General features: G+C 45.2%; 1 protein-coding gene across 11 annotated transcripts in view; it reads left to right on the top strand.

The window, feature by feature from the left end:
• Positions 1-27898, top strand: part of FNBP1 (formin binding protein 1) — a 101843-nt gene that overhangs the window by 55933 nt on the left and 18012 nt on the right. For 4 of the 11 annotated variants that reach the window (XM_054727678.1, XM_054727688.1, XM_054727680.1 and 1 more), the window contains exons 5-10: positions 1769-1831; positions 2381-2485; positions 20914-21042; positions 21997-22143; positions 23866-24060; positions 25013-25195. In XM_054727678.1, coding sequence (XP_054583653.1) covers positions 1769-1831; positions 2381-2485; positions 20914-21042; positions 21997-22143; positions 23866-24060; positions 25013-25195 — 822 coding nt within the window. The remainder of the gene's footprint in view (positions 1-1768; positions 1832-2380; positions 2486-20913; positions 21043-21996; positions 22144-23865; positions 24061-25012; positions 25196-27898) is intronic. The other 7 variants (XM_054727687.1, XM_054727686.1, XM_054727685.1 and 4 more) reach the window with 2 other exon arrangements.

Below are 27898 nucleotides of genomic sequence, written 5' to 3'. Positions count from 1 at the left end.
TGCAGCTTGCTGTAAAGAGAGGCGCTTACAGCAGTGAAACGTGACCGCAGGGAGGCGAGGAGCAGTCCCTGGTAAAGAGGCGCTGTCTTTTCCGAGAGAACCTGCTCCCAGCTCCCAGCTCCCGGCGGTCAGGTCAGCGGCCTCTTGTGACTCAGCTGAGCCCTCGGATCTGACAGGTCAGGTGAGACTCAGGCTGTGCGGAGGGCCTCTGGGCTGCTGTCCCTCCTGTCCTGCCTTCCCGGCGGCACTCTCAGCGCAGTCAGGGAGGGAGCTCCTGGGTTAAGGGGAGCATTGAGGGCGCTGCGGAGAGGGGCCCCGAAAAGCCATCAGGGATGCTGAGCTCCACGGGCCGCTCCAGGAAACAGGTTAGCTCCGGGCAGCTGCCTGACCGAGCTGCGGCCTTGGTCAGGGGACCCAGCCGGCCGAGAGCATCTTAGCTGGGGGAGCCGCAGGCGTCCATGCCCGCCCTCTGATACGCCGGAACCTCTCCATGGCAACCCCACCAGAACCGGAGGGTGAGGAGCCTGCTCACGTGTCCAGGCAGGTCAGGACAACCTCGGAGTCACCCCGACATCTGAGCATGGCACCGCCCACCTCTGGTCCGATGCAGCCACACATCCCGGCGGCTTTCCTGATCAAAGGGCCCCGGCGCCTGACCCCCTCCCTCCACCCCTCCTGCACCCCCTGGTCCACGTGTTTGTCCTCTCCAGGGGTGGAGAGAGCCTGCCACCCGGAACCTTCCTTCGCAGCACGGTGCTTCCGTAGTCCGTCCCCCCCCCCGCTCCCCCTCATTCCGACAGAAAGCCCACAGACTCCCCCAGTCTGCCCCTTTCTTCTCTGACCCCTGGCTCCTAATGTTTGTGAGGCTCACTCCGGTCTGTCCTCTGGTGTCAACAGCGGGCACATTCCTGCCCCAGGGCCTCCGCAGAGAGCAGGAGGGGAATCTACCTTAAATTTAAAAAGACCCAAGTAATGGAAGCAGCCGCCTACACAAAACTTCTCCACAAATGCTTGTAGCAGCATTATTCACAGCAGCCCCACACGGGACAACCCAAAGGCCATCGGCTGGTGAATGGACACACAAATGGTGGCATAGATCCACACCGTGGAATGTCGCCTAGTGATAAAAATGACACGTGTGACACGTGGACGGACCTGGAAAAGATAATTTGCTCAGTGAACATTATGAAGTGACGAGAGCATTATGCTAGTCACGAAAGATACTGTTGTGAGATTCCATTTCTATGAAACATCTAGAAGCGGCGTATCTATAGCGACAGAAAGATGAGTGGTTGCCCAGGGCTGGGGAGGATCTGGGTAGGAGGGTGACAGCTAAGAGGTCATGGTTTCTTTTTGGGGTGATAAAAATGTTCTCAAATCGATTCTAGTGATGGTTGCATAATTGTGTGATTCTAGTAAGAAACCATTGCCTTGTAAATGTGCACGTGTGAATTGTACGGTGTGTGAGTTATATCTCAAAGCAGTTAAAAATAAAGATCTCAGTGATTTTTGTCTTAACACGTCCCTGTCACTTTTACAAGTGGTGTATAGAAGTCTTAGAATTCAGTTATTACAACATCTAAAGTTTCAAAGGCTACTCTTGGCTATTCTTGTTTTCATTTCCCTGTATTTTTTAACGCTTAATTTCTTGGGTGCGCACATGCTGGTGTTCAACATTTAAGTATTCTTTTAGCGGGCGGGCTGGCTGCTTCTCTCGTGTCACTCTGCGCATGAGGGTGCACTGATCCCCGGTGTTTCTCGCTTCCAGAACTTCCATGACGGACGGAAGGCCCAGCAGCACATAGAGACTTGCTGGAAGCAGCTCGAGTCGGTGAGTGAGAAGCCAGCCGCCCGGGAGAGGTCTGGGCTGGTTTTCTAACCGGAATTGGATTTCAGCTTGAATCGGTCAGAATGTTCAAAACAAACGAAAACTCCAAAGAAAACGCCTTGGGAGATTTTTCTAATCTGAGTGTAGAGTGTTCTAGAAACTTCTATCTAAAGGAAAACGGTGAGCCGAAAGAGCTCAAGGAGAGTGTTTTTCTAAAAACCACGTGGACAGAACCAAGATTAGGCAGTTTGGGGTGAACATAAATGCAGGTTTTAAAATTGTGTCCTGACACTGACATGGGGGTGGGAAAGGCCTGGGGCAGGGGGCGGGGGTGGGCTGGGGGGGGTCATTGGGGGATGAAAGAGGACATAGGTAATACTTTCAACAATGAGGAATTGTCTAAAAATAAATAAAATAGCGTCCTGAGTTATGACACAGCCATCCGATGGGAGGAGAAGGCTCTTTGGGGGATGAGGGTAACAGCCGTGCTCAGGGGGACCTCGTGGTTCCGTTAGTCACCCCTCCCCCTCCACCGCGCTCCTCTGCTTCCAGAGTAAGCGGCGGTTCGAGCGGGACTGCAAGGAGGCCGACCGGGCCCAGCAGTACTTTGAGAAAATGGATGCGGACATCAACGTCACGAAAGCGGACGTCGAAAAGGTGAGGTGAAAGTGGGCCTGCCTCTCGTTTCCCCTTTTCAGTGTTCGTCACGCGCCCTCCCAGAAGGTGGGTCCCCAAGTTCTCCTTTCTGATGAGGCCACAAAAGGCCACTCAGCGTGGGATCATTTTCCATGTGTGTCAGCGGCCTTGGGGACCTGAAGCTGAAACTGGGGGGGCTCGGGGGTGTTGGGCAGTCTGCTTATTTGTTCAGTCTCCGGGATGATAACGCGGAGACTTAGACCATGAGCGCGGCCCAGGGGTTGGTGTCGGGAGATTGTGGCTTTCACTAATGGCTTTTCAGAGAAAAGCCAACCTCTTGAAACCCACGGCGGATGTGCAGCCAGAGCTTGGCTGCCTCTGGTGCTTCCGTTCGACAGATAAGGAGCTCCCGCCCTGGCCTCGCTTCTGGGTGAGTCATCCGGTGGCTAGCAGGTTGCAGCAGAGCCGCGTGCACGTCCTCATCGTGCATGTCCTCGGCGTCTCCCTGAATGCACTAGAATTGGCAACGAGGAGCGTCAGAGAGCTTGCGCTGTGTCTTCTTGCATTTGCTCCCTCGAAGCGGAACTTTCTTTTTGTGACAGTCCTCAGTAGGGTGTAAACAAAATCGGGCTGTTAAACAACAGTCCTCATTCGTTGCTGCCCAGGCCTGTGCTGGCGGCCACAGCCTCCTGCCTCCCCTGGGAAAAGCCTGCCTTTTCAGAGGTTTTCTCCGGAGGTTTCTGCCGGGTTCATGGCAGGCGAGATGAGTTGGAAAAGTGTGCATTTGTCATTTCATTATTTGCCCCTCCTGCCAGATTCCTTGCTTAAAGCCCAGGTGCATGTCAGTATGTCTTCCTCTAGGATCATCTAGTACATTAAAATACACATTCTCATTTATTTACTTTACCAAAAGGTATACTAATATGCTGGTAAAGTTACTATAAATTACCATACATTTGTTGTGCGTTCTCATTAAACAACTTTCCAAACGATAAAAAATATTATTCCATTACAGTAGATTAACCCTGACCTGGCCGGTGTGGCTCAGTTGGCTGAGCATCATTCCGTGTACCAAAAGGTCCCTGGTTGGATTCCCGGTCGGCCGGGGCACATGCCCAGCTTGCGGGTTCCGTACCAAGTCGGGACCCTGACCGGGAATCGAACCAGGGACCTTCTGGTGCACGGAATGATGCTCGACCAACTGAGCCACACCAGCCAGGGCTCATTTAATTTCTTCTGACTTCATTTGTTCTTATTCGATATTATGTTTTCCACTTTATTCAGGTGGAATATAGAGCACGTGACTTCCCTATGTTAATATTAGAGCGCTGTGCCTTGCTAAACTCTTTTCATTTCTGTTTTGACTTTTCTGTAGAGACAGTCCTGTCACCAGCACAGAATGACGGTTTTATTTCTTCCTTTGCAATCCCTATGCCTTTTGTTTATGTTTCTTATCTCGCTCTGCTGGTTCTGACCTCCATTACGCTGCTCGAAGCAGTAATTGTGGGCTCCTTATCTTGTGCTTGATTATAAAGAGGCCTTCAACCGTTTCTCCATTCGGCATGATTTTAATGTGACCTTTATCAGGTTAAAGGATTTCCCTTCTTTTCCTATTTTGCCAAGAGGTTTTGTTAAGCTTGACTTGATATTGAATATCGTCAAGTAAATTTTCTGCTTCCTTTCATCCCATTAATGGGATAGATTTCATGGATCAATTTTCTTATATCAAACCAAGTTAGCATTCCTGGGACAATTCCAACTAGGTCACCGTGTATTATTTTATTTCACTCAAGATTTTTGCGTCTGTAGTCATTGAGATTAGTCTATAATTGTTCTTGTCTGTTCTGGTTTGCTTTACTTACTAGTTTTGTAGTAAACTTACTCATTTTTCTATATTCTGAAATAATATATGTGAGGTGAAATGAACAGTTCTTAAATGTTCTGTGATACTGCATTGTGGGAAAGTTTCTAACTACTGATTCGATTCCTTTAATGTCTGCTGCTTTGGTTGATCTTGGGGTAATATTTTTTCTAGAAATATCTCCATTTCATCTTTCTAGAAATATCTCCAATGTCTTGGCTAAATGTTGCCCATAATCTCTCACCTTAATTTTTTGGTGCATATGTTGATTATTCATAATATTGTTTATTCATATTCTCCCCATCCTGCTTTTTAGGGTCATTTTTCCAAAATCATTTTTATTACGATTTTTCCAAGAACCAAAATTTGTCTTGGTGCAACTTCTCTTTTCCACTTCTGTTTTCTATTTCATTTCCTTTCCTTCAACCTTCTCTATCAAGGTCTTTGTGTGTGTGTTTTTGTTTGTTTGTTTGTTTTATAATCCCCACCCAAGGATATTTTTCATTGATTTTTAGAGAGAGTAGAAGAGAGAGGGAAAGACAGAGAGAAATATTGATGTGAGAGAAACACACATCAATTGGTTGCCTCCTGCATGAGCCCGACCAGGGCCCAGGCAGGGGAGGAGCCTGCAACTGAGGTACATGGGAATCGAACCTGGGACCCTTCGGTCCGCTCTATCCACTGAGCCAAACTAGCGAGGGCTCTGTCGATGTCTTTGGATTTCATCTATTGTCCTTTAAATTTTTCTTTCTTCAGATGCTTACCTCATTTCAACTTTTCTCCTTTTCTATTATAAGCATTTGAGTAACAAATTTCTCATGTAAGCACTGATTTATCTGCAGCCCACAAAATTTAATGTGTATTATTATTATTGTTCACTTCCCGATCTTTTTCATTTCTTTTACTTTTTAATCTCTCCTATGATTTATTTAGAAGCATGTTTTAAATTTTTCAGTTGTATGACATATTTAAACATATCTTTTTTTTTTGTTATCGATTTCTAATTTAATGGCATTGGGGTTGTAAAAAGCCCGAGTTTGAGTCTTTCATGGTTGTTGAGGCCTAGCATTGGTCCGTTTTTATAGATGTTCTTTAAGGAATTGAAAAGGCTGTGTGTTCTCCAGCTCGTAGTTGCAGAGTCTACATATTTCCATCAGATCAAACTTTTTGATTGTGTTGTCCAAATCTTCCCGCCATTAAGGATTTTGGGGTCGGCTCGTTGTAACCTTTGTTGAGAGAGACAGATCACCTCTTTGTGCCTTGCTTTCCTTGTCGGTACAGTGGAAGGCAGCGCAGAGGGCCGGTGGGAGTGCTCAGTGCGTTAATAAGTACAAGACACTCCAGCCATTATGGCAGTGGCCAGTGACCCATACGTTACCTCGTGTGAGGATAACAGTGGAGGGTTTGCCATTTCCTGTCCATTTGCTCTTCTGCTGTGAAGTTCTTTTATTCAGAAATACAGTTTAGAATCGTCACATCTTCCATGAGATTTAATTGGTCACCTTCTTTCCACGCTCATGCTCATGCCTTGAAGTCTAGCTGACCTGCTTTTCGGGGTTAGCTTTGCCGGGCAAATCTCTCCCAGACTGTCGGCCCCCCTTGCTGTTGTGAGAAAGCTTCCCCGTGATTGCTCCCCAACATTCGTGTGAAAACTTGCTATGGACTAGGGAGACTTCCCTGTCGTACCATCATCGCCCCGCATTTCAGTCACGTAAGAAAGTGTACGTCCCAGCAGACACGCCTGTGAGAGAGACCCCTGTACGTGTGATTATCAATGTGCGTTGCTTTGAATTTTATCTGTGGCCTACGTTCAACATGGGTTCTCCAGGGAGCTGGCAGCACCGGGGTCATAGTCAGCCAGGCCTGCATCCATCTAAGTTTGCCATCTTGGGTTTGAGATCACACAGGCTGTGTGAGTTCTGACCCTTTGTGGTTCAAGAATGTTCAGGATGACTTTTTTCTTTGTTTTTCTCTCTCGGTCAGCTCCAAGGTAGCTAAGTTATCAAAAGTACAATAGCTTGCCCGGCCAGCGTGACTCAGTGGTTGAGTATCAGCCTCTGAACCAGGAGGTCATGGTTTGATTCCGGGTCCCAGTCAGGGTACCTGCCCAGATTGTGCGATAGATCCCCAGTGTGGGACATGCAGAAGGCAGCCGATCAATGATTCTCTCTCATCGTGGATGTTTCTCTCTCTCTCCCTCTCCCTTCCTCTCTGAAATCAATAAAAATATACATATTTTAAAGTACAATAGCTGGACCCAAAAGCGCCTATAGGACTTATAGGACTTGATTGCTCTCCTCAACTTTTTAAGTCTTTTCCAAGGATCTGTAGTTCTTCCTTGTACTGAGAGCAGCCTTTCGTTTTCTTCATGGAAGTACCACTTACCTCCGCCCCAAGGGTACGATAAATTACCCAGTTTGGGCACCCCAAACACTGAAGCTGATGGAGCAGGGTCTGCGCCCTGGAATCCTTAAGCTCCTTTGCTGATGAATGTGACTCGAAACGCTCATCTCCCCCGTGTTTTGCATAAAGCCTCTGTCAGTATCCAGCCGACAGGATGCAGGCTTTCAGTTCTTACCGTTAATGTAATTTTCCATTTTCACTTTGGAAAGTCTTTGAATCTCATATAAATGTCTTTCCCCAATTTCTGCAAACGATTACATTACCTGATTGCATTGGAAGTCGCTCGCCCTCCTTTTTCTAACAGCCCCGCACCCCTTGGCGTGGCAGCCTGCGCTCACAGAGATGTGACTGCCCCCCAGGAGGAGGGCGGACTGGCCCGAGTTGCGTTTGTGTTTGATGACACGGTTGTTGTGAACCACGTGTGCGCGTATGTTCTAAACTATAAGTCCACCGCCCCACACAGGGATCAGAGCCAGGTTTCTCACCAGCACTGTGTCCCAGTGGCCTAAAGCCCGCCTGCGTCCATGAGGGACATCCGCAGACATTTGCCTTGTGTTTGGTGTCTGTGTGGAGCAGATGTTTAGTGACCAGCTTACAAGTGGGTGCGTGTTCTCCTGGAGGAGCCAGTGTAACCAAAAGTAAATTCACACGCGTGGCGAGGACATAAGGAACACGGGCAGTTTTATCTGGGCCGGTGAACGCATGCGGGGATGCCACGTTCCTCAGAGGAATGATGAGGCGAGGAAGCTCATTGGGTGGTTTTCATTGGGAGTGGAACTCAAGGAGCGACACAGCTGTCAGAGTTTTGTGGGGTTTTTTTTTATTTATTTATTTTTAAATATATTTTACTGATTTTTCACAGAGAGGAAGGGAGAGGGATAGAGAGTTAGAAACATCAATGAGAGAGAAACATCAATCAGCTGCCTCCTGCACACCTCCAACTGGGGATGTGCCTGCAACCAAGGTATATGCCCTTGACCAGAATCAAACCTGGGACCTTTCAGTCCACAGGCCAACGCTCTATCCACTGAGCCAAACCGGTTAGGGCAGCTGTCAGAGTTTTAAAACGAGTTCCCGTGATTTGGAACGAGTCCGTCTGGGTTTGTCGCAGGCCCGTATTGGAAGAGGGAATGACCCGTGTGCTTAAGGGGAAGGGAAAACCAGACTTTTTCTCCCCTCGTGTGAGATGGACACGGTGGTCCTTACTGTTCATAGTATTGAGAAGTTGAAGGCCTGCAAGGGAACATGGGAAAATCCATCATCCGGTGGTCTTTGGCTCCAATTCAACACCAATGGAACCCCCAGTTTGGGGTGCTGTGGAGAAGGAGACTTTATTCCTTGGAGACGGCTCAGCTGTGAGGCAGCGCGGCTGTGAGGCGGCCCTGGCCAGACCCCTCCCCGGCTACACAGTGTAACGTGCAACGAAGTGGGCAGGAGAGTACTTTCTAACGGGGTCAATATTTCAAGCCTAATTTGGAGATGATTTTTTAAGAATCAGAATTCTAAGTAACCATTCATTTATATGATAAACTGTCTCTGGTAACTATTTCTCCTTACAGTTTACTTCTGCTTGGTACAGCTTTTCATCCGGTTAAATTCTGAATCTGTTTTTTCTGTTTCCACATGTCACCCCATACTTTTTTTTTTTTTTTAATTTAAGGGACTTCTAGTGGAATCATGATTTTTATGGTATTCTCGTTTTAAAAACACACTGAATTTGTTGGCGGAATTCCTAAGTCATGTAATGTTCCCATTCATTTTCCTTCATTCCCTCACTCATTATTCATTGACTGTGCTGGCGAGATGGGGGCGGCACAGATACCAACATGTAATCACACAGTCCTTGCCTTTAAGGAACGTGCCTTCCTCTTTCTTTCTAATATTTAGCTCACTGTCCGGTGGATCTTCCCATCTGCCCCCTAAACAACTCATGAATGGCATTTCGGGGACAAGGACTTTAAAGCCAGGTTTCCCTGTCCCTCTGCTTTGCCATAATGGCGGGCTGGACGAACTGGGGCGAGGGGCAGCACCTGCGCCCTGAATTCTGGCGGTGCTGCCGTTGGGATGAAAAAGGAAAAGGTTATCAAAATGAATGGAATGTGGACTAATATTTCCGAACAGAGAGAACAGTGTTTGCTAAATGCATGCACTAAACGGAGTTCATCCATGTCAGGCAGTGAATAATTCCCTTTCTCTAAGTCGCCCTCGCCTTGTGACTGTTAGCTCTTACATAATTCCTAAATGCAGAATAGGATATTGTTTAACTGAAACTGCAGTTACTGGTCACAAGTGGCTGCAGAAATGGTCAGAGAGTTCAAGTGATCCTTTTCGAACTTTCGTACCGATTTCTCCTTTTCCTGCAGGTCTAGCTTCATTCAGCTTGAATGGTCCCCTCCCTGTCTCAGCTTGGCGGGCAGCTGTTGACTGTTAGACGGTTAACCTGGCTTCTTTATCCCAACACGTGGCAGCGCTGAGTGTTGACTAAGCAGAAGGACTCTCTCTACAAAGTGAGAGGTTTCCTTGTTTGGCTTCTTCGTGAGTTTGATTATATAACCCCATTTGAGGAAATGTTTTACAAACTAAATTAAATTATACTCCTGGCCATGAGCACTCAGAACAGTGTATCGGTTTCTTAGGGCATATTTTAATTCCATTTTTGTGTGACATCATGGCTTCTAAAAATATTTGGCTCTGAACATGATTAGCTTTTAAATTCTACATAGATGTCCCGAAGGTGGAGTAGAATATGAAACCCTGAGGCATGAATTAAGGTAGAATTCCAAGAGCTAAGTGATGAACTTCACGTGTCTAGTTACAATCCAATGTACACGTGCTGTTTTTGTGTCACACAGTAGAATATTTTAAAGAGAAAAAGAAAGTTAAAGAATCTGTGCCATTGTAAGCAAGTGTAAAGGAATTGGCTTGAGTGATTATCAGCTTGGTAATTGTCTTGATAAAACCAATGAGTTGTAGTAGTTTAAGAGTTTGCTTCGGTTGGGATCAGAGTTGCCGGCTCCGGGAAGGCGGCTCTGGGAAGACAGCCCGGCCGGGTCGGGTAGGTTCTGTGCTAACGGAAGCCAGCTGAGCAGCAGAGTGTTCCATTTTTTTACCATTTGGGGAAACAGCCTCTAGCAAGACGACTCCGTAAGTTATTGTACGTATAAGGAGTTGTGCTAGTCCATATTTCCTCTGCCCTTGCTGTAACTAGGAGGCTGACATCTTTACTGAGCATGTTAATGTCTTTAGTGCTTGCCCCAGATTTGCTGCATATAACACGTCTGAAGGAATTGTTCATTGTAACAATTTAGAAAACAATTTAAAAAAAAAAAAAAGAGGAAGTGGTTAGTATGAATACAGGAAATACATTTTGCAACTACAGCTTGATCTTTCAGTTTAAACTGCTTTTAATTTACAGGAGACAGTATAGAATTAAAAACACACTGTCAAAAATGAATGTTGTTGCTGACTATTCTTTTCTAAGTGGATCAGTATTCAAATCAGAGATTCTTAGAGAAGACACTTCGTTAGTCTCTTGTTTATATCTGTCCTGCAAGAAGTCATCTGTAGGGTTTACGTTTTATTTACTTTGCTTCTCAGCATGTTTGTATTAAATGAACATCCTGAATGGTTTCTATTGTTTCATTCTTAATGTTTGTCCTGAGTAGTAATAGCTATGTTTACTTCCTTTGACATTTCCCATGGGAAATAGAATTTAATGGAAATTTTCTCCAATTATTAGATGTGGAATAAATGTATTTATATTTGCAAACAAGACACAACTTAGATCTATGTCATAAATGAATATTCGTGGGATGAGATTAAGGGTGTGTGTGTGGGGGAAACCATGACGCTCATATTAGTTTTACCATTAAAAATGAAATTTGTGACAAGAATGTTGAAACATAAAATTACTTACTATGGTCAAATGTTTCACACAAAACTACTCTTAAAGTTGTAGCCAGCTCCTAGTTTCAGTTCATTCTCTAGAAGTTACTACTGTCTCACTTATTAACCTTAATTTTTCACTTATTAGTTTTTGAAATAAGTGGTTTTTACACTAAAAATTGAGTTTGGTTAAATAAGCATCTAAAAAGAAACAGGAAAGCCAAAATTTCAAAATCTCAGGGTATCAGATATGGGGGTGGGGGTGCTACCAGAAGTGAATTTATATAAAGACTAAATGCTTTCAGAAGCCTCTCCAGTGAAATATTTCCAGTATGCATTTCATCTGCATTAAAACGTTGACATTAGAATCTATCTTAGCTTTGCTTCAATACTCCTAAAAGCATAATCATCACCAAACCTCTAGTTAATATGCAAAATACCAACAGAGCAAGGCAAGGTGATGAGTCCTTCTTATACCCTAGATCTGAAGCTAAAACTGAATTAAATAAAATATGGTCTGAATACAAACATTCATATGACATGAATATAGGGATTTGAATAGGAAATGAAACTGAATTAAGTTAAATATTATTTGTGTGTGTGTGTGTGTGTCTGTGTGTAGCTTTGAACACTTGGCACTTACTGTATGCCCCTCTCTGTTCTAAAGGCTTTCATATGGTAACTCATTTAATAACATCCTAATGTTTACTGATAATAAATGGCCTAGCTTGGCCAAGAGCTTGTTCTTAATGTTAATCTTACAAGGAAGTGGGTTCAGATCCTGTTTCTACCAATCACTAATGGTGCAACGAGGCGATTTATTTAGTCTGAGCCTGTTTTCTACTCTATGCAATAAGGATGATATTACACCCTGCAGGGATGGTTGTGAGGCGTCAGTGGTAGTGATGTGTGTAAAGCAGTGGCCTGTTTTTGGACTTCTGTTAGCTGGTTGAGACTGTTCTTGCCATCTGAATTTTGCCTGTTTGTGACCTCCTTGGATTACTTCTGGTTACTCCCTCTCAGTTCCTCCCCCTTCGACCTACTGTGAATCAGTTGAGTACATTTTGCACATTCTAGGCATCTAGGCGTCGGCAGGGAGATTTACTGAACAAACAGTGCAGAGCATCGGTAGGATTGCCATAGATGCCTTTCATGAGGACCCCGGTTAGCAAATGATGCCATGGAGAGGCCAGGAAGACCTGGGTCAGTGGGGAAGAAGAGAACCCTGTTACATGCCAAACTCCATGGTGAGGATGACCAGAACAAAGCAGTTAAAATGATTGAGTTACGTCATACATGTAATCACCTGGTCCTGTGACCAGCAGGTCCTCGGAGCCCAGAAGTTGTTTGTGGATGTTGCCTCTGAAAAAACTTCACGTGGAGCACAGTTTGTGGGGATAGGTCTGAAGGAGGACTTGGGGGTGAAGCATGAAGAATGGGTAGAAGTTGAAAGGAAGGAGCAGAGAGAGAGCAACTGAGGTGGCAAGACCTTCATCCAGGACTCTGAGAGAAACACGTTGCAGATGCTGACCTGCCTGGCGGGGCAGGGGACCTAGCTGGAGAGGTCAGGTAAGAACGGATCATGATGCTCAAAGCAAAATGGCGGAATGAATGTGACCCTGATGAAATGCTATGGAACCTACTGCTCAAGAAAACTGGCACTGGCAAAGTGTTTTATATTTTCTTTCTTAAAAAAAATATTTTTATTGATTTCAGAGAGGAAGGGAGAGGGAGATAGAAACAGCAATGATGAGAAAGAATCATTGATGGGCTGCCTCCTGCATGCCCCCTACTGGGGATCGAGCCCACAACCTAAGCATGTGCCCTTGACCAGAATCGAACCCAGGACCCTCCAGTCTGCAGGCCGACACTCTATCCACTGAGCCAAACCAGCTAGGGCGTGTTTTATATTTTCTAAAAGGGTTGTAATCCTCTCCATCATGCTTTTATTCCTTTATAGATAAAAAGGGTAAGGGTATAAAATGTTAAATGCCATGACCCTAAAGTGGCCCTGCTGATGCAGTACAGCCAAGACGAAGCACCTCTCCATGCCTCGAGTTCCGTGTTCTTGCCAGGGTACCGCGACTTTACCTTATGGTGGTCATATTAAACTAGAGGCCCGATGCACGAAAATCATGCAAGAGTAGGCCTTCCCTCTGGCACCCAGGACCCGGGCTTCCCTCGTAGCCCCGACCTCGTCCAGAAGGTCGTCTGGAAGGACGTCCATTCTAATTAGCATATTATGCTTGTATTATAGATGAGCTCTTCCCTGTGAGCCGCTGCACGTGCCTACAGCACTAGGCAGGTGAGAGTGAGTTGGAGTAAGATGATAAGTAGTAATTGATATGAGGCCCCGGGATCGCAGACCTACTAAAGGGGGGTGGGGCCTGTACCAGAGTAGGAGCCACAGGAACCACCGAAAGGGGCAGCCATCGATTCCCCATCTGTCCACGGGGCGGTGGCCACGTGATCATGCCGGCCAAGTTATCTTCTTGTGGTTTCTATTGATTTTTAAAATTTCTTTAATCATGTTACATGGTTTTGTTTTATATATTTTCTTTCAAAATGTTCTTTTAGCTCAGATTCTTATAGTGGTCATTTTCTCTCTATTGTGTCAGCTCTGTGCGTTTATGATTATTGTCCTTTTGGTTTGAGCATATCTTCAGCAGGGATTTTTTCTCTCTCTGAGAATCCCATAAAAGCAGGATTGTGGGACTATCCTCCCCTCGAGGTTTTATATTTGTTTCTGCCAGACAATCTCGAACTAATTTTTATGTTCATCACTTGGGTTTGGGATTCTGTACCACCTGTGTAATACATGCACAAGTGTAAGGTTTTGTTACCCAAATACACTCTTTCCTCACTCCCCCCTGTAGCCTGAGACCTCAACAAGCTTCCTGGCTGTCTTGTCTGATCACTACAGAAGTTCTTCTGGGTGTCACCCAGCTCAAAGGCGAGGAAGGGTCTATGACAGGGGTCCTCAAACTTTTTAAACAGGGGGCCAGTTCACTGTCCCTCAGACCGTTGGAGGGCCAGACTATAGTTTAAAAAAAAACTATGAACAAATTCCTATGCACACTGCACATTTCTTATTTTGAAGTAAAAAAACAAAACGGCAAAAACACCCGCATGTGGCCCGCGGGCCGTAGTTTGAGGACGCCTGGTCTATGATCTTACACCTTAAGCTCGTTGATAGCATTTACTGAATAACACGTGTAAGATTTTTAGTATTAAACATTGCTGTTTGAAATCTATTGTGACTTGGGTAAGTAAACACCTGCTAACCTTACTCCAGACACCTTACATTTTCTCAGAACTAGAAGTATAGTATTTTACTTATTTACCTTGGGGTATGTATCATGAATAATTTTCTTCTCTTCTATGGAACATATATTTCCTAGAATTATATTTACAAAGTGCTTTCAGTATTTTTGTTTTGCACAGTAACTGCCCAGCAATAGAGAATGGTGGTCATATAAGCATTAACTTCCTAGAACCCAGCTCTCTTCAGCTGAAACCTTGTGATTGTCATACTCGGTGGCGAGGTTGTTTGTGAGGGGAGAAGGGGAAGAGAAAGAAGTCATTTCAAACCTACCACAACTGAAAACTCAAGGCTCTTGCCAATGACAATGCAATTAGAAGCCAGGGAGAGGAAGTCTTAGAGCCTCTGAGCTCCTCCCAAATTTGTTCTCGCCGGCCCACCTTGGAGCTGTGCCAGCGCCAAGAGGAACAATGTCGGCATTGGCTTCTCTTTTAGCAGAAATGGCCACTCACCTTGAGTAAGCAGATATTTCGCATTCTACTTTTCAAATAAAGCATCCGGGATATGGGGGAACAGAAGGCCTTTTCTTAACACTGTTTAGCAAGCGAATGGCCCCTGTGGGATTGAGATGCTGGTCTCATTTGCTATCTCTCCGTACTCGCTCCTGTTTCAGTGACTCTGCACCAGGGGCACCGACCAGGCTGGGGCGACCAGTTGTAAGGCTGTTAAAAAAAAAAAAAAAATCAGGAAATTGCTGGAATATTTCAAGCACATTTCTTTGGTTAACTTATTTTGAAGTTTTTCTCTGTTTTGTATTTCAGCTGCCTTTATAATTTATCAAAGACAGACTCATTGTTTTGGCAAGTTCCCGGCCTGGAAGGCTCCAACAAAAACTCCCAGCACTCAGTCTGAATAGGAATTTTAAATGCATTCTTAGTCTTGAACTTGGAAATGTATTCTAGATGCAGCCGTGCTGGGAAATGTGAACAATGCCATTTATCATACAACAACATTGTTCCAGACAGAGGCCCTTTCATCTCTTCCTCTGTTGGTAACCCTCCTGCTACGTTATCTTTCCAGAGCTTTTTGTTTTCTTTTGGGGCCTCAAAGGCAAGCCTTCAACCTTCCCGTTTCTAGAATCCAGCATTAAAATTTGTCTCTTTTACTAATCTTGTGGGCAAGAAAAGATATTCCCTACTCACTCTTACAGAAGTGATCATTATTAATGTTTTATATTTTTACAATAATGGGGTTATGCTGTAAATACTGCTTTGGAAACTTTTAAAAAATTGAATTATATACAGCTTTCACTTTCCTTGATCATTAAATATTCTTTTTTTAAAAATTGATTTTAGAGAGAGAGGAGAGGAGAGGAAAGGATATGAAAACATCGATGGGCTGCTTCCTGCACTCGCCCTGCTGGGATCAAGCTGGCAATCCAGGCATGTGCCCTGACCTGACCGGGAATCGAACTGACGACCTCTGGGTGCATGGGTCGATGCTCAATCAACTGAGCCACACCGGCTGGGCTAAATATTCTTTCACATGATTTTTTCTTTTTAAATGCTGCACATTGGTGCATTAAGGGTATGACATAGCCCTAGGCGGTATGGCTCAGTGGATAGAGCATCGGCCTGGGGACTGAAGGGTCCCAGGTTCGATTCTGGTCAAGGGCATGTACCTTGGCTGCGGGCACATCCCCAGTAGGGGGTGTGCAGGAGGCAGCTGATCGATGTTTCTCTCTCATCGATGCTTCTAACTCTCTATCCCTCTCCCTTCCTCTCTGTGGAAAATCAATAAAATAAAAAAATTAAAAAAAAAAGAAGCGAGGTGTCCGCTGGTGGGAGCTCCTCGGTGGCTCAGACTCACCTCATTTGCCAGCTGTTGGTTGGGGATCACCATGGTGTCATGTAGTGGTATCCTTGCAGCTGTATTTCTAGAACTTTCCAGTGATTTGTTCCAGGCTACAGTGCCTTCCTTTGATGTTTTCGCAGACACTGCCCCCCAACACACACACCAATTGCGAACTCCAGGCTGTCCCTGTGAATCGTGATTATCAGAGGCTAGAAGGTGTGGGTACTTCTATTTTGTAAACCACACAGCTCTGTAAATCTGAATTATCTTACAGCAAGCACATTTTTGTAATTGGGTGAAAAAAGAACTAAAGAGAGAGGGTGGGCCAAATATCCACAATATTGCGTCAATAGCTCAGGTGGATTGAAGAGAGGCAGGTCAGGAGCCGAGTGCCAGGTTCTTGCTGCGCCTCAGGCCGGCCGCACACCCTGCCGACGGGTCCCGGCCCGCGGTCAGGCCATCTGCTCTGCGCGGAGCTGCCACACGTCGCCATGCGGAACAGTAACTTCAGGATGAAATCTCGATTTCAGCCCCTTTCCCCCCCAGCCTAAAATGCATTTGGCCTCCGATGATAATGAGGAAATAAAGTATTGAAAGTACAGCTGCTTCAGAGATATTTACTATTATTTGAGCAACCAGAGCTGTCAAATATTCCTCATTTGCTGTCCCCAAACTTTAGGTAATAAAAAATAGGGTTTTGTGCTTCGTTATATTACATGCAAAGGGCAAAGGCGACTTCCCCAGAGCTCTGCGGTGGAAGTGTATCCCTTAAGGGAGAGCAGGGGTCACACAGCCTGAGGCGGCCGAGGTCATGATAAAAAATTAATAAATCTCGTTACTGCCCAGTCGGCATAGTTCAGTGGTTCAGCATCGACCTATGAACCAGGAGGTCATGGTTCGATTCCCGGTCAGGACCCAGGAAGTCGAACAGGGAAGTCACTTCACACGTTGTCCGTGCTAATAATCTGAATGCACTCCAATATTCTTATCTTAAGCCCATTTGGGTTTAGAAGCCTCGGGCTGCAGTTCAGTTTCTAGTATATTGTTTCCTTTATTTAGAAACTGCAAGTCTGACCTCTTGGGCAGGAAGCTGTACTTCCATAGGATGTGGGGGCAGACCGTGTTAAGAATTACCCAAATGCTGACGGAAGGAGGCATACCTCGGGGTGGTGAACACATAATGCAATATACAGATGGCGTAAAGAATTGTGCACCGGAAACCTCTATCATTTTATTAACCAGTGTTCCCCCAATAAATTCAGTAAAAAATTTTAAAAAGAATAAGAATGACCCAGTAATACTTTCAACAATAAAGATAACTTAAAAAAAAAAAAAAAAAAGAGTTACCCAGCAGTGAACTCATGCGTAACCAGTACATACTTCTACTTGGATTTATTTGGGGAGATTCCCAAGGGCTTGTCACAGAAATTCTCCCGTTTAAATTCAGTCTTTGTGATTGACAGTGAAAGTGGACTAGGTCTTATTCAAAGATGTGTGTGACTTACAGTCTCCTGCAGTTGTGGTCATTCTGGGCTTTTTTAGATTATCTCTAAATTCCGTGACTCTGACTCATTAAAAAAAAAAAAAAAAAAAGCCCAAATCCTCTGAGCTTCTCTCTGCCCTGCAGTAATGTTGCTGTAAGACACGGTGTCTGTTAGTGTTAGCATGGAAATTTTAATTAATGGAACTACTGTACCGCTTTAAGATAATAGTGGCTATTGTTAGACTGGCTTAAAAAGAAATGAGAAATGGTGATGCTTTAATCTTCGTGTAGATTAGCATGCGGAGGTGCACTTCCTAAAACACCTTGTTACTAACTGGTGACTTCAGATAATTTTTGAAAATACTATTAAAGATAGTTCTAAAAACATACCTGTTATAATAAGTAACTGATTAAGCTGGCTCTTTCCATCGTCAAGTTAAACACAACAGCTTACAAAACAAAAATAGATTTTCCACATTAAAACTTGGTCAGAACAATGGCACATTCCTGGGCTCGGGATTCAAAAGTGAGGATTAACTCAAAGCAGATGGGTGCCGGGATGGAGGCTCAGACAGTCCTGCCTTCCTGCTGTGACCTTGGAGAACTGAATGTGCAACAAGAGTTTGCTTCCTGTAAGTGCTTCTCTATCCTTTTAGTGAGCGAGAGGGAGGCTGTGGAAATACATGGACTCTTGCCCTCTCTGTCCAAGCTTTGGTGTTCAAGAAATAATGGCTGCTGATTTCGGTCGCTTCCGCAGTTCACACTAGTGGTCCCTAGTTATATGAAAGGACATCAGGAAACTATTATGCATTAATATGCTTACAAAGGCCATCAGCTAGCCAAAGCGAAGACGTCACTGGAGATTCCGGGGAGGGAGGAGGAAGCAGATCACAGCCACTTCCTCCCACATGGTGCTGCGGGGCCTCCACAGGGCTCGCCCCCAGATCTCACCAGAAAAATATTCCAAGGCTGGCACGAGGGACTTGTCCTCAGGAGGCATTTATCCGCTCATGTGGGGTGTGTGTGTGTGTGTGTGTGTGTGTGTGTGTGTGTGTACATGCGTGAATACATACATACGTGTATGTGTATATGTAGGGTGTCCCCCCAAAAATGTATACACACTTTCACAGCTAATAGCTGTTAAATGGAATGCATTTTAATAAATATAACATAACTATATTCTAAGTTTGTATGCATTTGTGGGGGGGGTTCCTGTATATAATAATGATGTACTGATCTCTGCTTCAGAACTAAGCTATTTAAAAAATTCACTGAGGTAGAATCGTTTCTCCAAAACGAACACGGGGACTCTACGCCTTTTGCTGGTTATTCTTGTTCACAGAAGTGGGGAGCCCTCCCCCGCCCCTGGGGTTTTTGTGTCTTTTTCTGAGGAAGGTTTGTGAAGGAAATAGAGAATTTTTTTAGACATTTGAGGCCTACCTGGGAATTCCCTTGTGTTTTTCCATATTCATACCCAAGCGATGAAGGTAAAGTCTAGGTAACTGAAAGAGTTAAGAGGACTTCGTGCTGTTGGCCTGAGAGGGACAGATGGAGTGTGCGTAGGTGGGGAAGCGATTTAGCGGAGGAGGGCATGGGGTTGTCAGGGTAGATGGGCACTTAGCGTGTTGGGGACGGATTATAGGTTTCCTGAGACACAGTAGAAGCGGAAGCCAAGCGCAGCATATGGTCAGGATGGGACAGGACGGGCGGCCGACTAAGAGAGAGTGGCAGCTGAAATGCCAGGGGAGATGAGAGATCTCGCATGTGCTGGTTTGGAGGTACCTGAGCCTCAGGAAACGGAAACACGTCGGGCCATAAGGAAACTCGTTTGGCTCTGCTGGAACCGTGACCTGGTTTGGGAAGTGTGTCTGCGTGAATGGGGAAGAGAACAGAGGAAGCCTCTCCCAGCGACCACCTTGGGCCTCGACCCGTGTGCCTCTGAGTCAGGGAGTCAGGAAGTGAGAACCAGGTTAAGCCTGCACGTCACAGGCAGGAAACCAACATGAACTGCGATGCTAACACCCGCGGAGATGTTATCAGCGATCGGCCAGGAAGGGATGAACAACCCTCACGTGTCTTCTTGGGGCTTGCGTTTGAACGTCCCTGTTCTTTCTTTTCCTTTTCCTTTTCTGGTTTTCACCGTTGGGTTCATAAAACAAGGCAAAAAGCAAACCAACAACCAGGGAGGAGGAAGCAGACGTTGGCATAGGCCCTTTTCCTGTGGTGTTGTTGGCTCGGTGCGGCATGCCTGCCAGGTCAGCTGCCCGCCAAGCCTTTCCTTCCTCTGGCAGCGGGTGGGTGCGGCCTCGCGTGGACCCCAGTCTCGGAGTTCCTGAGCAGTGTTAGCTAGGCACCCTCCGAGTGCTGGGTGAGCGGAGGATGGACTGCCAGCCTCACTCTCCCTGGTATCTGCGGGTGACTTGACGTGAACTCACGTACTGGCTGGAGCTTTAACGTCCATTCTGTAACATGCCAACACTTGCCCCTTTCCGGTAGGCATGTGAGAAACCAAAATGTGAGTTAGAAGAGGGAACACAGTTGTGAATTTTATTATTGATTATTTAGGAGGGAGAAAGCCCACCAAATAGCATACATACAAAAACATAGAAAGCACCAAGAGGGTGCAGGCTTACTGCTTCTTTAAAGTGTAACGACAGACAAATGTGGGGTTTTAGAAAGTCCATTTAGATCATGGTTCATGTGCCCTTTTCGTTCATGAACCCCACTGAGAATTGAATTTAAAAATGTATGGATTCCCTCATGTCCCCCTCATTAAGAAGAAAACTATATATATATAATGTTATATATATATTTATGTACACAGAAGTTCTCACAAGGGCCATCCAGGCGACATAAACCTGTGAGTCTGGCCAAGTGCAGGTGCAGGTGAGAAAGAATGCTGACTCTGGTGTCTCCCTAGACAGGAATGCCAAGTTCAGACAACAGAGAATGTCGAGGTTTGTGACACATTAGAACACGTGTCCTTACCTAAAGTAAATTCAAATTCTAAGCCATTTTTAAAAAATAACATCTGCTGTGTTTTTAATAGCCAAGATATGGAAGCTACCCAAATGCCCATCAGTAGAGGATGGATAAAGAAGATGTGGTACATGTATGCAAAGGACTTCTTACTCAGCCATAAAAAGAATGAAATCTTACCATTTGCAATAGCATGGCCGGGTAGCTCAATTAGTTAGAGCATAGTCCCGATAAGCCAAGGTTTCTGGTTCAATCCCTAGGCAGGGCATGTATAAGAATCAGCTGATGAATGCAAAAATAAGTGGAATGACAAGTTGATGTTTCTCTCTCTCTTTCCCTTCCCCTTCTTTTCTCTCTCTAAGATTAATCAATAAATACAAAATAAGGATGCAAATCGGTAGTTACAGAACTCCTGGGGATGTAAAGTACAGCATTTGGAATATAGTTAATAATATTGTAATACCTGTGTGCTGTGCCACGTAGGTACGAAATATCAGGGGAACACTTGGTAAAGTATATGATTGTCTAACCACTATGCTGTACGCCTGGAACAGATACAAAATAATGTGGACTGTAAACTGTAATCTTTAAAAATATAGCACCTGCTAAATACATCACATTTGAGGTAAATTTGAGCCCAGCCCCTCTGGTTCGCAATTCTAGGCTTTCATTTGGTCTCTGTAAACATGGGGATATTCTCTTTTTTTTTTTTTTGCCCCCAGGCACGACAACAAGCTCAAATACGTCACCAAATGGCAGAGGACAGCAAAGCTGATTACTCATCGATTCTTCAGAAATTCAACCATGAGCAGCGCGACTATTACCACACTCACATTCCCAACATATTCCAGGTACGTTTGTCTTGTTAAGAAACGTGTGGCTTTGGGATCGTGGTTGCTGGTTATATTCTAAGTTATTTATATAATTCTCAATTTCCTCTAACCCATGTCATTTTGTGGAGCATTCCGACAAACGTAGACTCGCAGTAAAGCGAAGTAAACTGTTCATCTCAGGTTTCATCAGTAGCCTTGGTAGCTTCCTTGGTTTGGCCCTACAGTCTAGAACTGTGGTTCTTAAATGAACGCTTCCTTTGCTAAAAGCAACATCATGGTTACACACCCCCCCCCCCCAAAAAAAAAAAAAAGCCAGCTTAACTTTAGGAATCAATTAGCATTCATAGGTGTAGGATTTGAACAGGTGACAGTTCTTTGAATTGTTTTTCTTTTGACTCCTTTATGTTTTCAAACACTGTATGAGAAAAAAGATATTTAAGCCTTAAAACAAAACAAAAAAGATATACACATGTCCTGTCACTTGGGGAATCTTTTGCAACCTCAAGTGCAGTTGTAGAAAAAAACAATAACGTTGCTTCATAGCGTCTGCACGCACGCGAACAGGAGCCCCCCACCTCGCAGAAGGAAGCTGCGCTTGTTACGTCCCAGCCCGGCGTGGGTTGAGACAGTTACCCGAATGCTCTGCTTTTGGTAAAGGGTAAAGCAGTGGGTCCAAGGTGAAGGAAATGTTTGAAAGCGAATACCAAATGGTGTCAATACTAAAAGTACCTGAGATTGGGGTTCTTACTGAAACAGGAGTGGAGTTGTGTAAAGTACACATTTGGGCAGCCCACCGGTTCATAAAATGCGTGCACAGGGAGCCATAACCTTACAGTTGCTCTAACTCCGACCCCTTTTCTGGGCCTGTTTGCTTGCTGGACAGCTGACCCATGGTGGCAGTGCTGCTGAAAAACAGCATCGTTAAATGACAGCAGTGGGCAGCTGAATTTCACACAAAATCTGATGTTACAGAAAATACAAGAGATGGAGGAGCGGAGGATAGTGAGACTCGGAGAATCCATGAAGACCTACGCGGAGGTCGACCGGCAGGTGATTCCAATCATCGGGAAGTGCTTGGATGGAATAGTGAAGGCGGCCGAGGGCATTGATGAGAAAACTGTAAGTATCGGAGGTGCCCTCATTCAACCTTCTCGTGGCAGGCCGTGGCTCTGTGTCCACATAGCTGCTTCCGCGCTGTCTGGGTTTTCCATGTTCTGAGCGCCCCTCCCATTTTCCCATCACCACTGAATCTTTTTTTTTTTTTTTTTAAATATTTTTTATTGCTTTTTTACAGAGAGGAAGGGAGAGAGTTAGAGAGTTAGAAACATCGACGAGAGAGAAGCATCCATCAGCTGCCTCCTGCACATCCCCCTACTGGGGATGTGCCCGCAACCAAGGTACATGGCCTTGACCGGAATCGAACCCGGGACCCTGCAGTCCCCAGGCTGACGCTCTATCCACTGAGTCAGACCTGCCAGGGCTCACCACTGAATCTTTATTTCCATTTGCTCAAAGGCTTCGGGTGGTTTTATGTGCCTGGCCCATGGACAGAAATCACGAAATAGTCTGAAGGTCCTTTAAAGGGAAAGAGTAATGGCAGGTTTATAAGTTAAGTCTTCAATCTTGACTTTCCTGAAACAAGCCCGACTTTAATTTCTTACATTAGAAGCTCGGAAATTTCTTTTTCCTTGCAATTTTACAGTTTCACAAGGTTATGTCAGAATGGTGGTTTCCCTTTTAACTACAATAACTATGGCTAATCAGTTGAAATCTTTTCAGATGATCTTCTCTAGTTGTTGTGTGTGTTTTTTAATCAGATGACCATTGAGTTAGAATGTTATTACCAATCACTCGTATTTTTGTAGTACTTTATCTGTGCGATTCCTTTATCTGGGGCACTGTGCTTGTAACTTCCTCACACATTTGTCTCCAACACCTGCCTCGGAGCCCCCTGAGGACATGTTGACTCAATGTGCCTAGCAGAGTGCACGCCGAGGAGTGGGCATCCAGCACACTTTCATTGCACACCAGGTGCACACCAATGATTCATAGCGTCTGCACGCACGTGAACAGAGCCCCCCACCTCGCAGAAGGAAGCTGCGCTAGTTACGTCCCATCTAGGTCCTAGGGATTCGGTAGAGCAAAAGGAGCAGAACTTCCATTCTAGCAGAGGAGAGACTGAGCAATATCTACATGAAGTAAAATTATGTAATAAAGTAACATCACAATGAACCGAGAAATTAGAGAGGTCATCTACTCTTTGCTCTGACTTGGTGTATGCTAAATTGCTTTAAGAACTTCTGATAGGAAATAGATTTTTGTGTGACTGTATTTTTTCAGGGAATTGCTTATAGTGGCACAATTTCTCTGTTTTTAGCCAAGTTTTTATTTTTATTGATTTCAGAGAGGAAGGGAGAAGGAGAGAGAGATGGAAACATCAATGGTGAGAGATAATCATTGATCGGCTGCCTCTTGCACGCCCCACCCTGGGGATTGAGCCTGCAACCCGGGCATGTGCCCCGACCAGGAATTGAACCGTGACCTCCTGGTTCATAGGTCGATGCTCAATCACTGAGCCACGCTGGCCAGGCTAGCCAAGTTCTTAATTAATATTTATTTCTCCAAATGCAGAAAACTGGTTATTGAAAGTATCTTCAAACCTCAATCGACTTAGAGTGTTACAAATTATTCTTTCTAATGATAAAACTATAACTAGAAAAATGTTTGTTATCAGTTAATGTAGCTTCCTGGGAATAACATCTATGCAGTGAACATAATTCATTGTGTCAAAAGCATTTACATGTATTTGAATGTGTGTGTGTGTGATGGCTATAATTTCAGGACTCACAGCTGGTCATAGAGGCTTACAAGTCAGGGTTCGAGCCTCCCGGAGACATCGAATTTGAGGACTACACGCAGCCGATGAAGCGCACCGTGTCGGAAAACAGCCTTTCCAATTCCAGAGACGGCAAAGCAGAGCCCAAATTTGGGGGCAAACCCAAAGGAAAGTTATGGCCGTTCATCAAGAAAAACAAGGTACTGACGGTTGGTACCTGGTGTGAATGAGTTTGATAAAGTGTGTAGATTTGGATTTTTATCTTTTAGTCTTAAAAAAAAAAAAAAAATACTAGGATTCTAAACCTGTAGCTTTAGAATACCACAAGAAAAAAAAAAAGGCCAGGGTGCTATTTTCTTTTAAAGCAGTCTTCTCTGGTGGCGGTACCTTTGCCATGGCCATTTGTCCGATTTCAGACGCATGGTCACCCACACTAACAGATGCCTGACCTCACCATTTCCCATCACGCCTCTCGCTCCTTAGACCGCTGGTCACATGGGCTGGAGAAGGGGCAGGGTGCAGACTCCTGTAACCATTTCTCGGCACCTCTAACTGCAGCGGTTCCCGTGGGCTAGTGACTTGGTTTTGAACTCCTGCTAACACGCGGGTCCACGAACATTTTCCGTTTTCTTTTAGAGTGTAACACGTAGGTGCATGGCGGCATTAACCTGGGCTTAACATACGATCGAGGCAACGTGACCGCTTCCCCCTTAGAATATTGACTCTTTAATTTAAAAAAAAACAAAAAACAAACCTATCTTGCTGTTTTCCCAGCCCTAGCATTTAAGGTCTTCTGTTTTCTGCCATCGTGCTGTGTAAGTTTGGGTGGTTTCAGACGTTTCCCTCTGGCTTACGCTGGTTTAGAGTAACTGGTTAGAACTGTAATTTGCATGTGAAAGTCCGCATGGGCTGCCTGTCAAAGATCTCTTGCTGTTCTTCTCGGCATTTTACTGACTAAGAATCGCACTCTCACCCTGTCCTTCATTTTGGCACATTCTCCCTGTTTTCTTTTTGGACCATGGCCTCAATATTTAATTGTTTGTGTTTTTACTTGCTTTGGATCTCAAATATTATTTGATGCTTATTTTTGTTTTGTGTCTTTATCTTCTTGTCTCTGATGTTGACTGTCACTGCTCCATCTCTTACACGTAGCTTATGTCCCTTTTAACATCCCCCCATCAGCCTCCCCCTCCTCCCCCTGCCTCTGCCTCACCCTCTGCTGTTCCCAACGGCCCCCAGTCTCCCAAGCAGCAAAAGGAACCCCTCTCCCATCGCTTCAACGAGTTCATGACCTCCAAACCCAAAATCCACTGCTTCAGGAGCCTAAAGCGAGGGGTAAGTCCTGCCCGAACCCTGTCTCTCGCGTGGGCTCTGGTTGCATGGTTTGCTCGGCGTCACTTACTCTGTTTGCGAATGAAATCACTGAGTTTTCCCACGACGGGAAGCAGTCGGGACCTGTGACTGGGACTCGAGACAGGTGGCTAGAAAGAGGAGGAAGAGAGGAGGAAGGGAGCAGGGCGGCTGGAAGGAGCCATCCCGCCCGGCGTTCTTTCTGTCTTCAGTACATTCCAGAAGGACTGTTCTCCACTTCCCTTTTAAAACATTCAAGTCATTAATATTTTACCCTGATTTTACCAAAAAAAAGGGAAGCTCAAGATTCAGTTTCTAAAGTTAGCGCCCTGTGAGATGAGGAATTAGAAGTCTCCGAATAGTCGGGATATATTTCCTTAATAATTAATTGCTGAAACGACAGAGGGTGACAAGGACACCTCTCTCTGAGCCCTGCCTCTGGGTCCGATGGGGAGATGCGGGTCCCAGTGGTTTCTTCAGCTCTTCTGGTGAACAGAGGAGATGTTGGTAAAACTTCCGAGAGAATGTCTGACCGGTAGGAGATGTTGGTAAAAATTCCAATAGATTGTCTGACCGGTAGGAGATGTTGGTAAAAATTCCAATAGATTGTCTGACCGGTAGGAGATGTTGGTAAAACTTCCGAGAGAATGTCTGGCTGGAGAGGCCCGATGTGGCATTTATCTTTAAAGGTGAAGTAGCAGCCACCGATGTTTACTGAGTGCTAATTCCATGCCAGAGTCTGTTCTCCACGCTCATTTACTTTACTCGGGTTATTTTACGGAAAAATAAGAAAACTGAGGCATAAAAAGGTAAAGTTAGGAAGACGGGCAGCCAGGAGTGAGAGCCCGGGGCCTGTTCACAGGCTGGGCTCTGTGACATGCACAGAGAGAGAATCTGTTATAACACACGTGACCCATTGCGGTGGCTTAGACTCAGGTGGGCGGGTCTCATGACGGCTGCAGGTGCTTAAGTCACATAGCCCAGAGGGGAGAGCCGTGTGAAAGGTGGGAGTGAAGTTATGGCAGCGTCCTGAGCACATCTCTGCGGCCCGTGGGAGCTGCCCCCGCCTCCCTTCATAAGGATAAGTAAGCTTGGTATCGGGAGTAACTGTGGGGCCCTCCCCCCCGCACACCCCAAGAGGCTTCTTTAATCCGCCGGGGGCGGGGCGGAGGGCTGCGGCCCAGCTGCCGGGGATGTGCCGGCACAAGCATAAGTCCCACTGTCCCTCCTTCCGTGTAAAAGGAGGGTAACTGCCTTAGATAACTGAGCTGCTCCCCTTAACCTAAGGGACAAAGACCATGGGCCTCTCGGTGTTCAGGAAAAGACCGAGAATGTCAGTGATCAGTGAGTGTAAGAAAAAGATATAACACTCACACACACACACAACGGCGAAATAGGGAACTGGTTACTTTGATAACTGAAAGGACCCCTCCTCTCTCCCTCTCTCTTTTTTTTAAACCATAAGTAGCACAGTGGATTTTATTTTTTACCCCTCAATTCTATGCTCTGAATTTTCCTAAATGGTGAGTGTGTTTTCTTCTACCCACACATGCACACACATGTTTTTGTTTCTCTGTGTTAGTCGGGTCAGATTGGATGTCCCTTCAAATCTGAAGTAGCAGTGCAAAAAAAAAAGAAAGCAAAAGGAGAAGGAAAAAAGATAAAGGAAATAGATTATAGAAGTGGGATTAGGAAATTCAAAACGAAAAACAAATCGGCGGTTTGGGGGAACAAATTTGATTTTCAAGCAATTTGAGAACAGAAGGCACATGACTAAAGTGATACAGTCCTTGCTACAGTTTTGTTTCTTCTCTTCTTTGAGCGTGAGGACTATGGTGCCCCAGATAGGAAAAGTATCCTAGGAAGATAACCAATCTGTGATTTCAATGTGTCTTTCAATGTATCGTGCTTACAGCTTTCAGACCCAGATTGGAGAGGTTTCTGTTACCAGAATGTATAAATCTTGTGCAAACGCTTCTTAGCCGATTTTGTTTCTAAAGAATTAGACAGGATAAAATCTTTTTTGTTGTCAGCCGGTGACAGTTGTAAGAAAACGTTGGTTCATTGAACATCTTTAAAGACTGGCATGCCACCTGAGCGTTATTAACCATTATTTCATCTCCGCCCAAGGGAGTACGTTCTCCATCTGCAATCTACAAAGTGTAATTTTATCGTCTTAAATTAGAATTTCTTTTTCCGGTCTGAGCAAAGGACTTCTAAAGTGCGGACCTTTTGGTCCCATGTTTTAGAGTTAATTATATGGGAAAAGGCCACCAAAGTTGCTCAAATGATTTTGAAAATCCTTACCCATGGTTGGTGCGATGTTACAATCCAATGGTTGCTTCCCTTTTATTCATTGTGTCGTGTTCTCTTGCTGATTATTGGCAGACTCAGTCTTTCTGTTGTCACAGAGAACTCAAGAAGAGGACGATAGGGAGACCCACGTATGCCTTTGAGGCTAGGGACTATGTTGTAAGTGTGTGTGACGGCCAGGCCCGCAGTCACGGCACAGGCACTAACCCCATTGCCACCACCAGGACTGGGGACCCAGTGCATTCTGGTAGGCTTCCACCAAGAAATGAAATTCTCAATGGAGAGACCCGGGCCCCCGGGGAGAAAAAAGCCTAATTGTATAAATTCAACCCCAGGCTCCTTCCCCCGGGAAACTGGTATGGAAAAAGGAACCAA

Source organism: Eptesicus fuscus, chromosome 15 (assembly GCF_027574615.1).
Source record: "Eptesicus fuscus isolate TK198812 chromosome 15, DD_ASM_mEF_20220401, whole genome shotgun sequence".
Taxonomy (NCBI): Eukaryota; Metazoa; Chordata; class Mammalia; order Chiroptera; family Vespertilionidae; genus Eptesicus; species Eptesicus fuscus.
The sequence above is the reverse complement of the archived record's forward strand: the minus strand, read 5'-3'. Positions and strand labels throughout refer to the sequence as shown.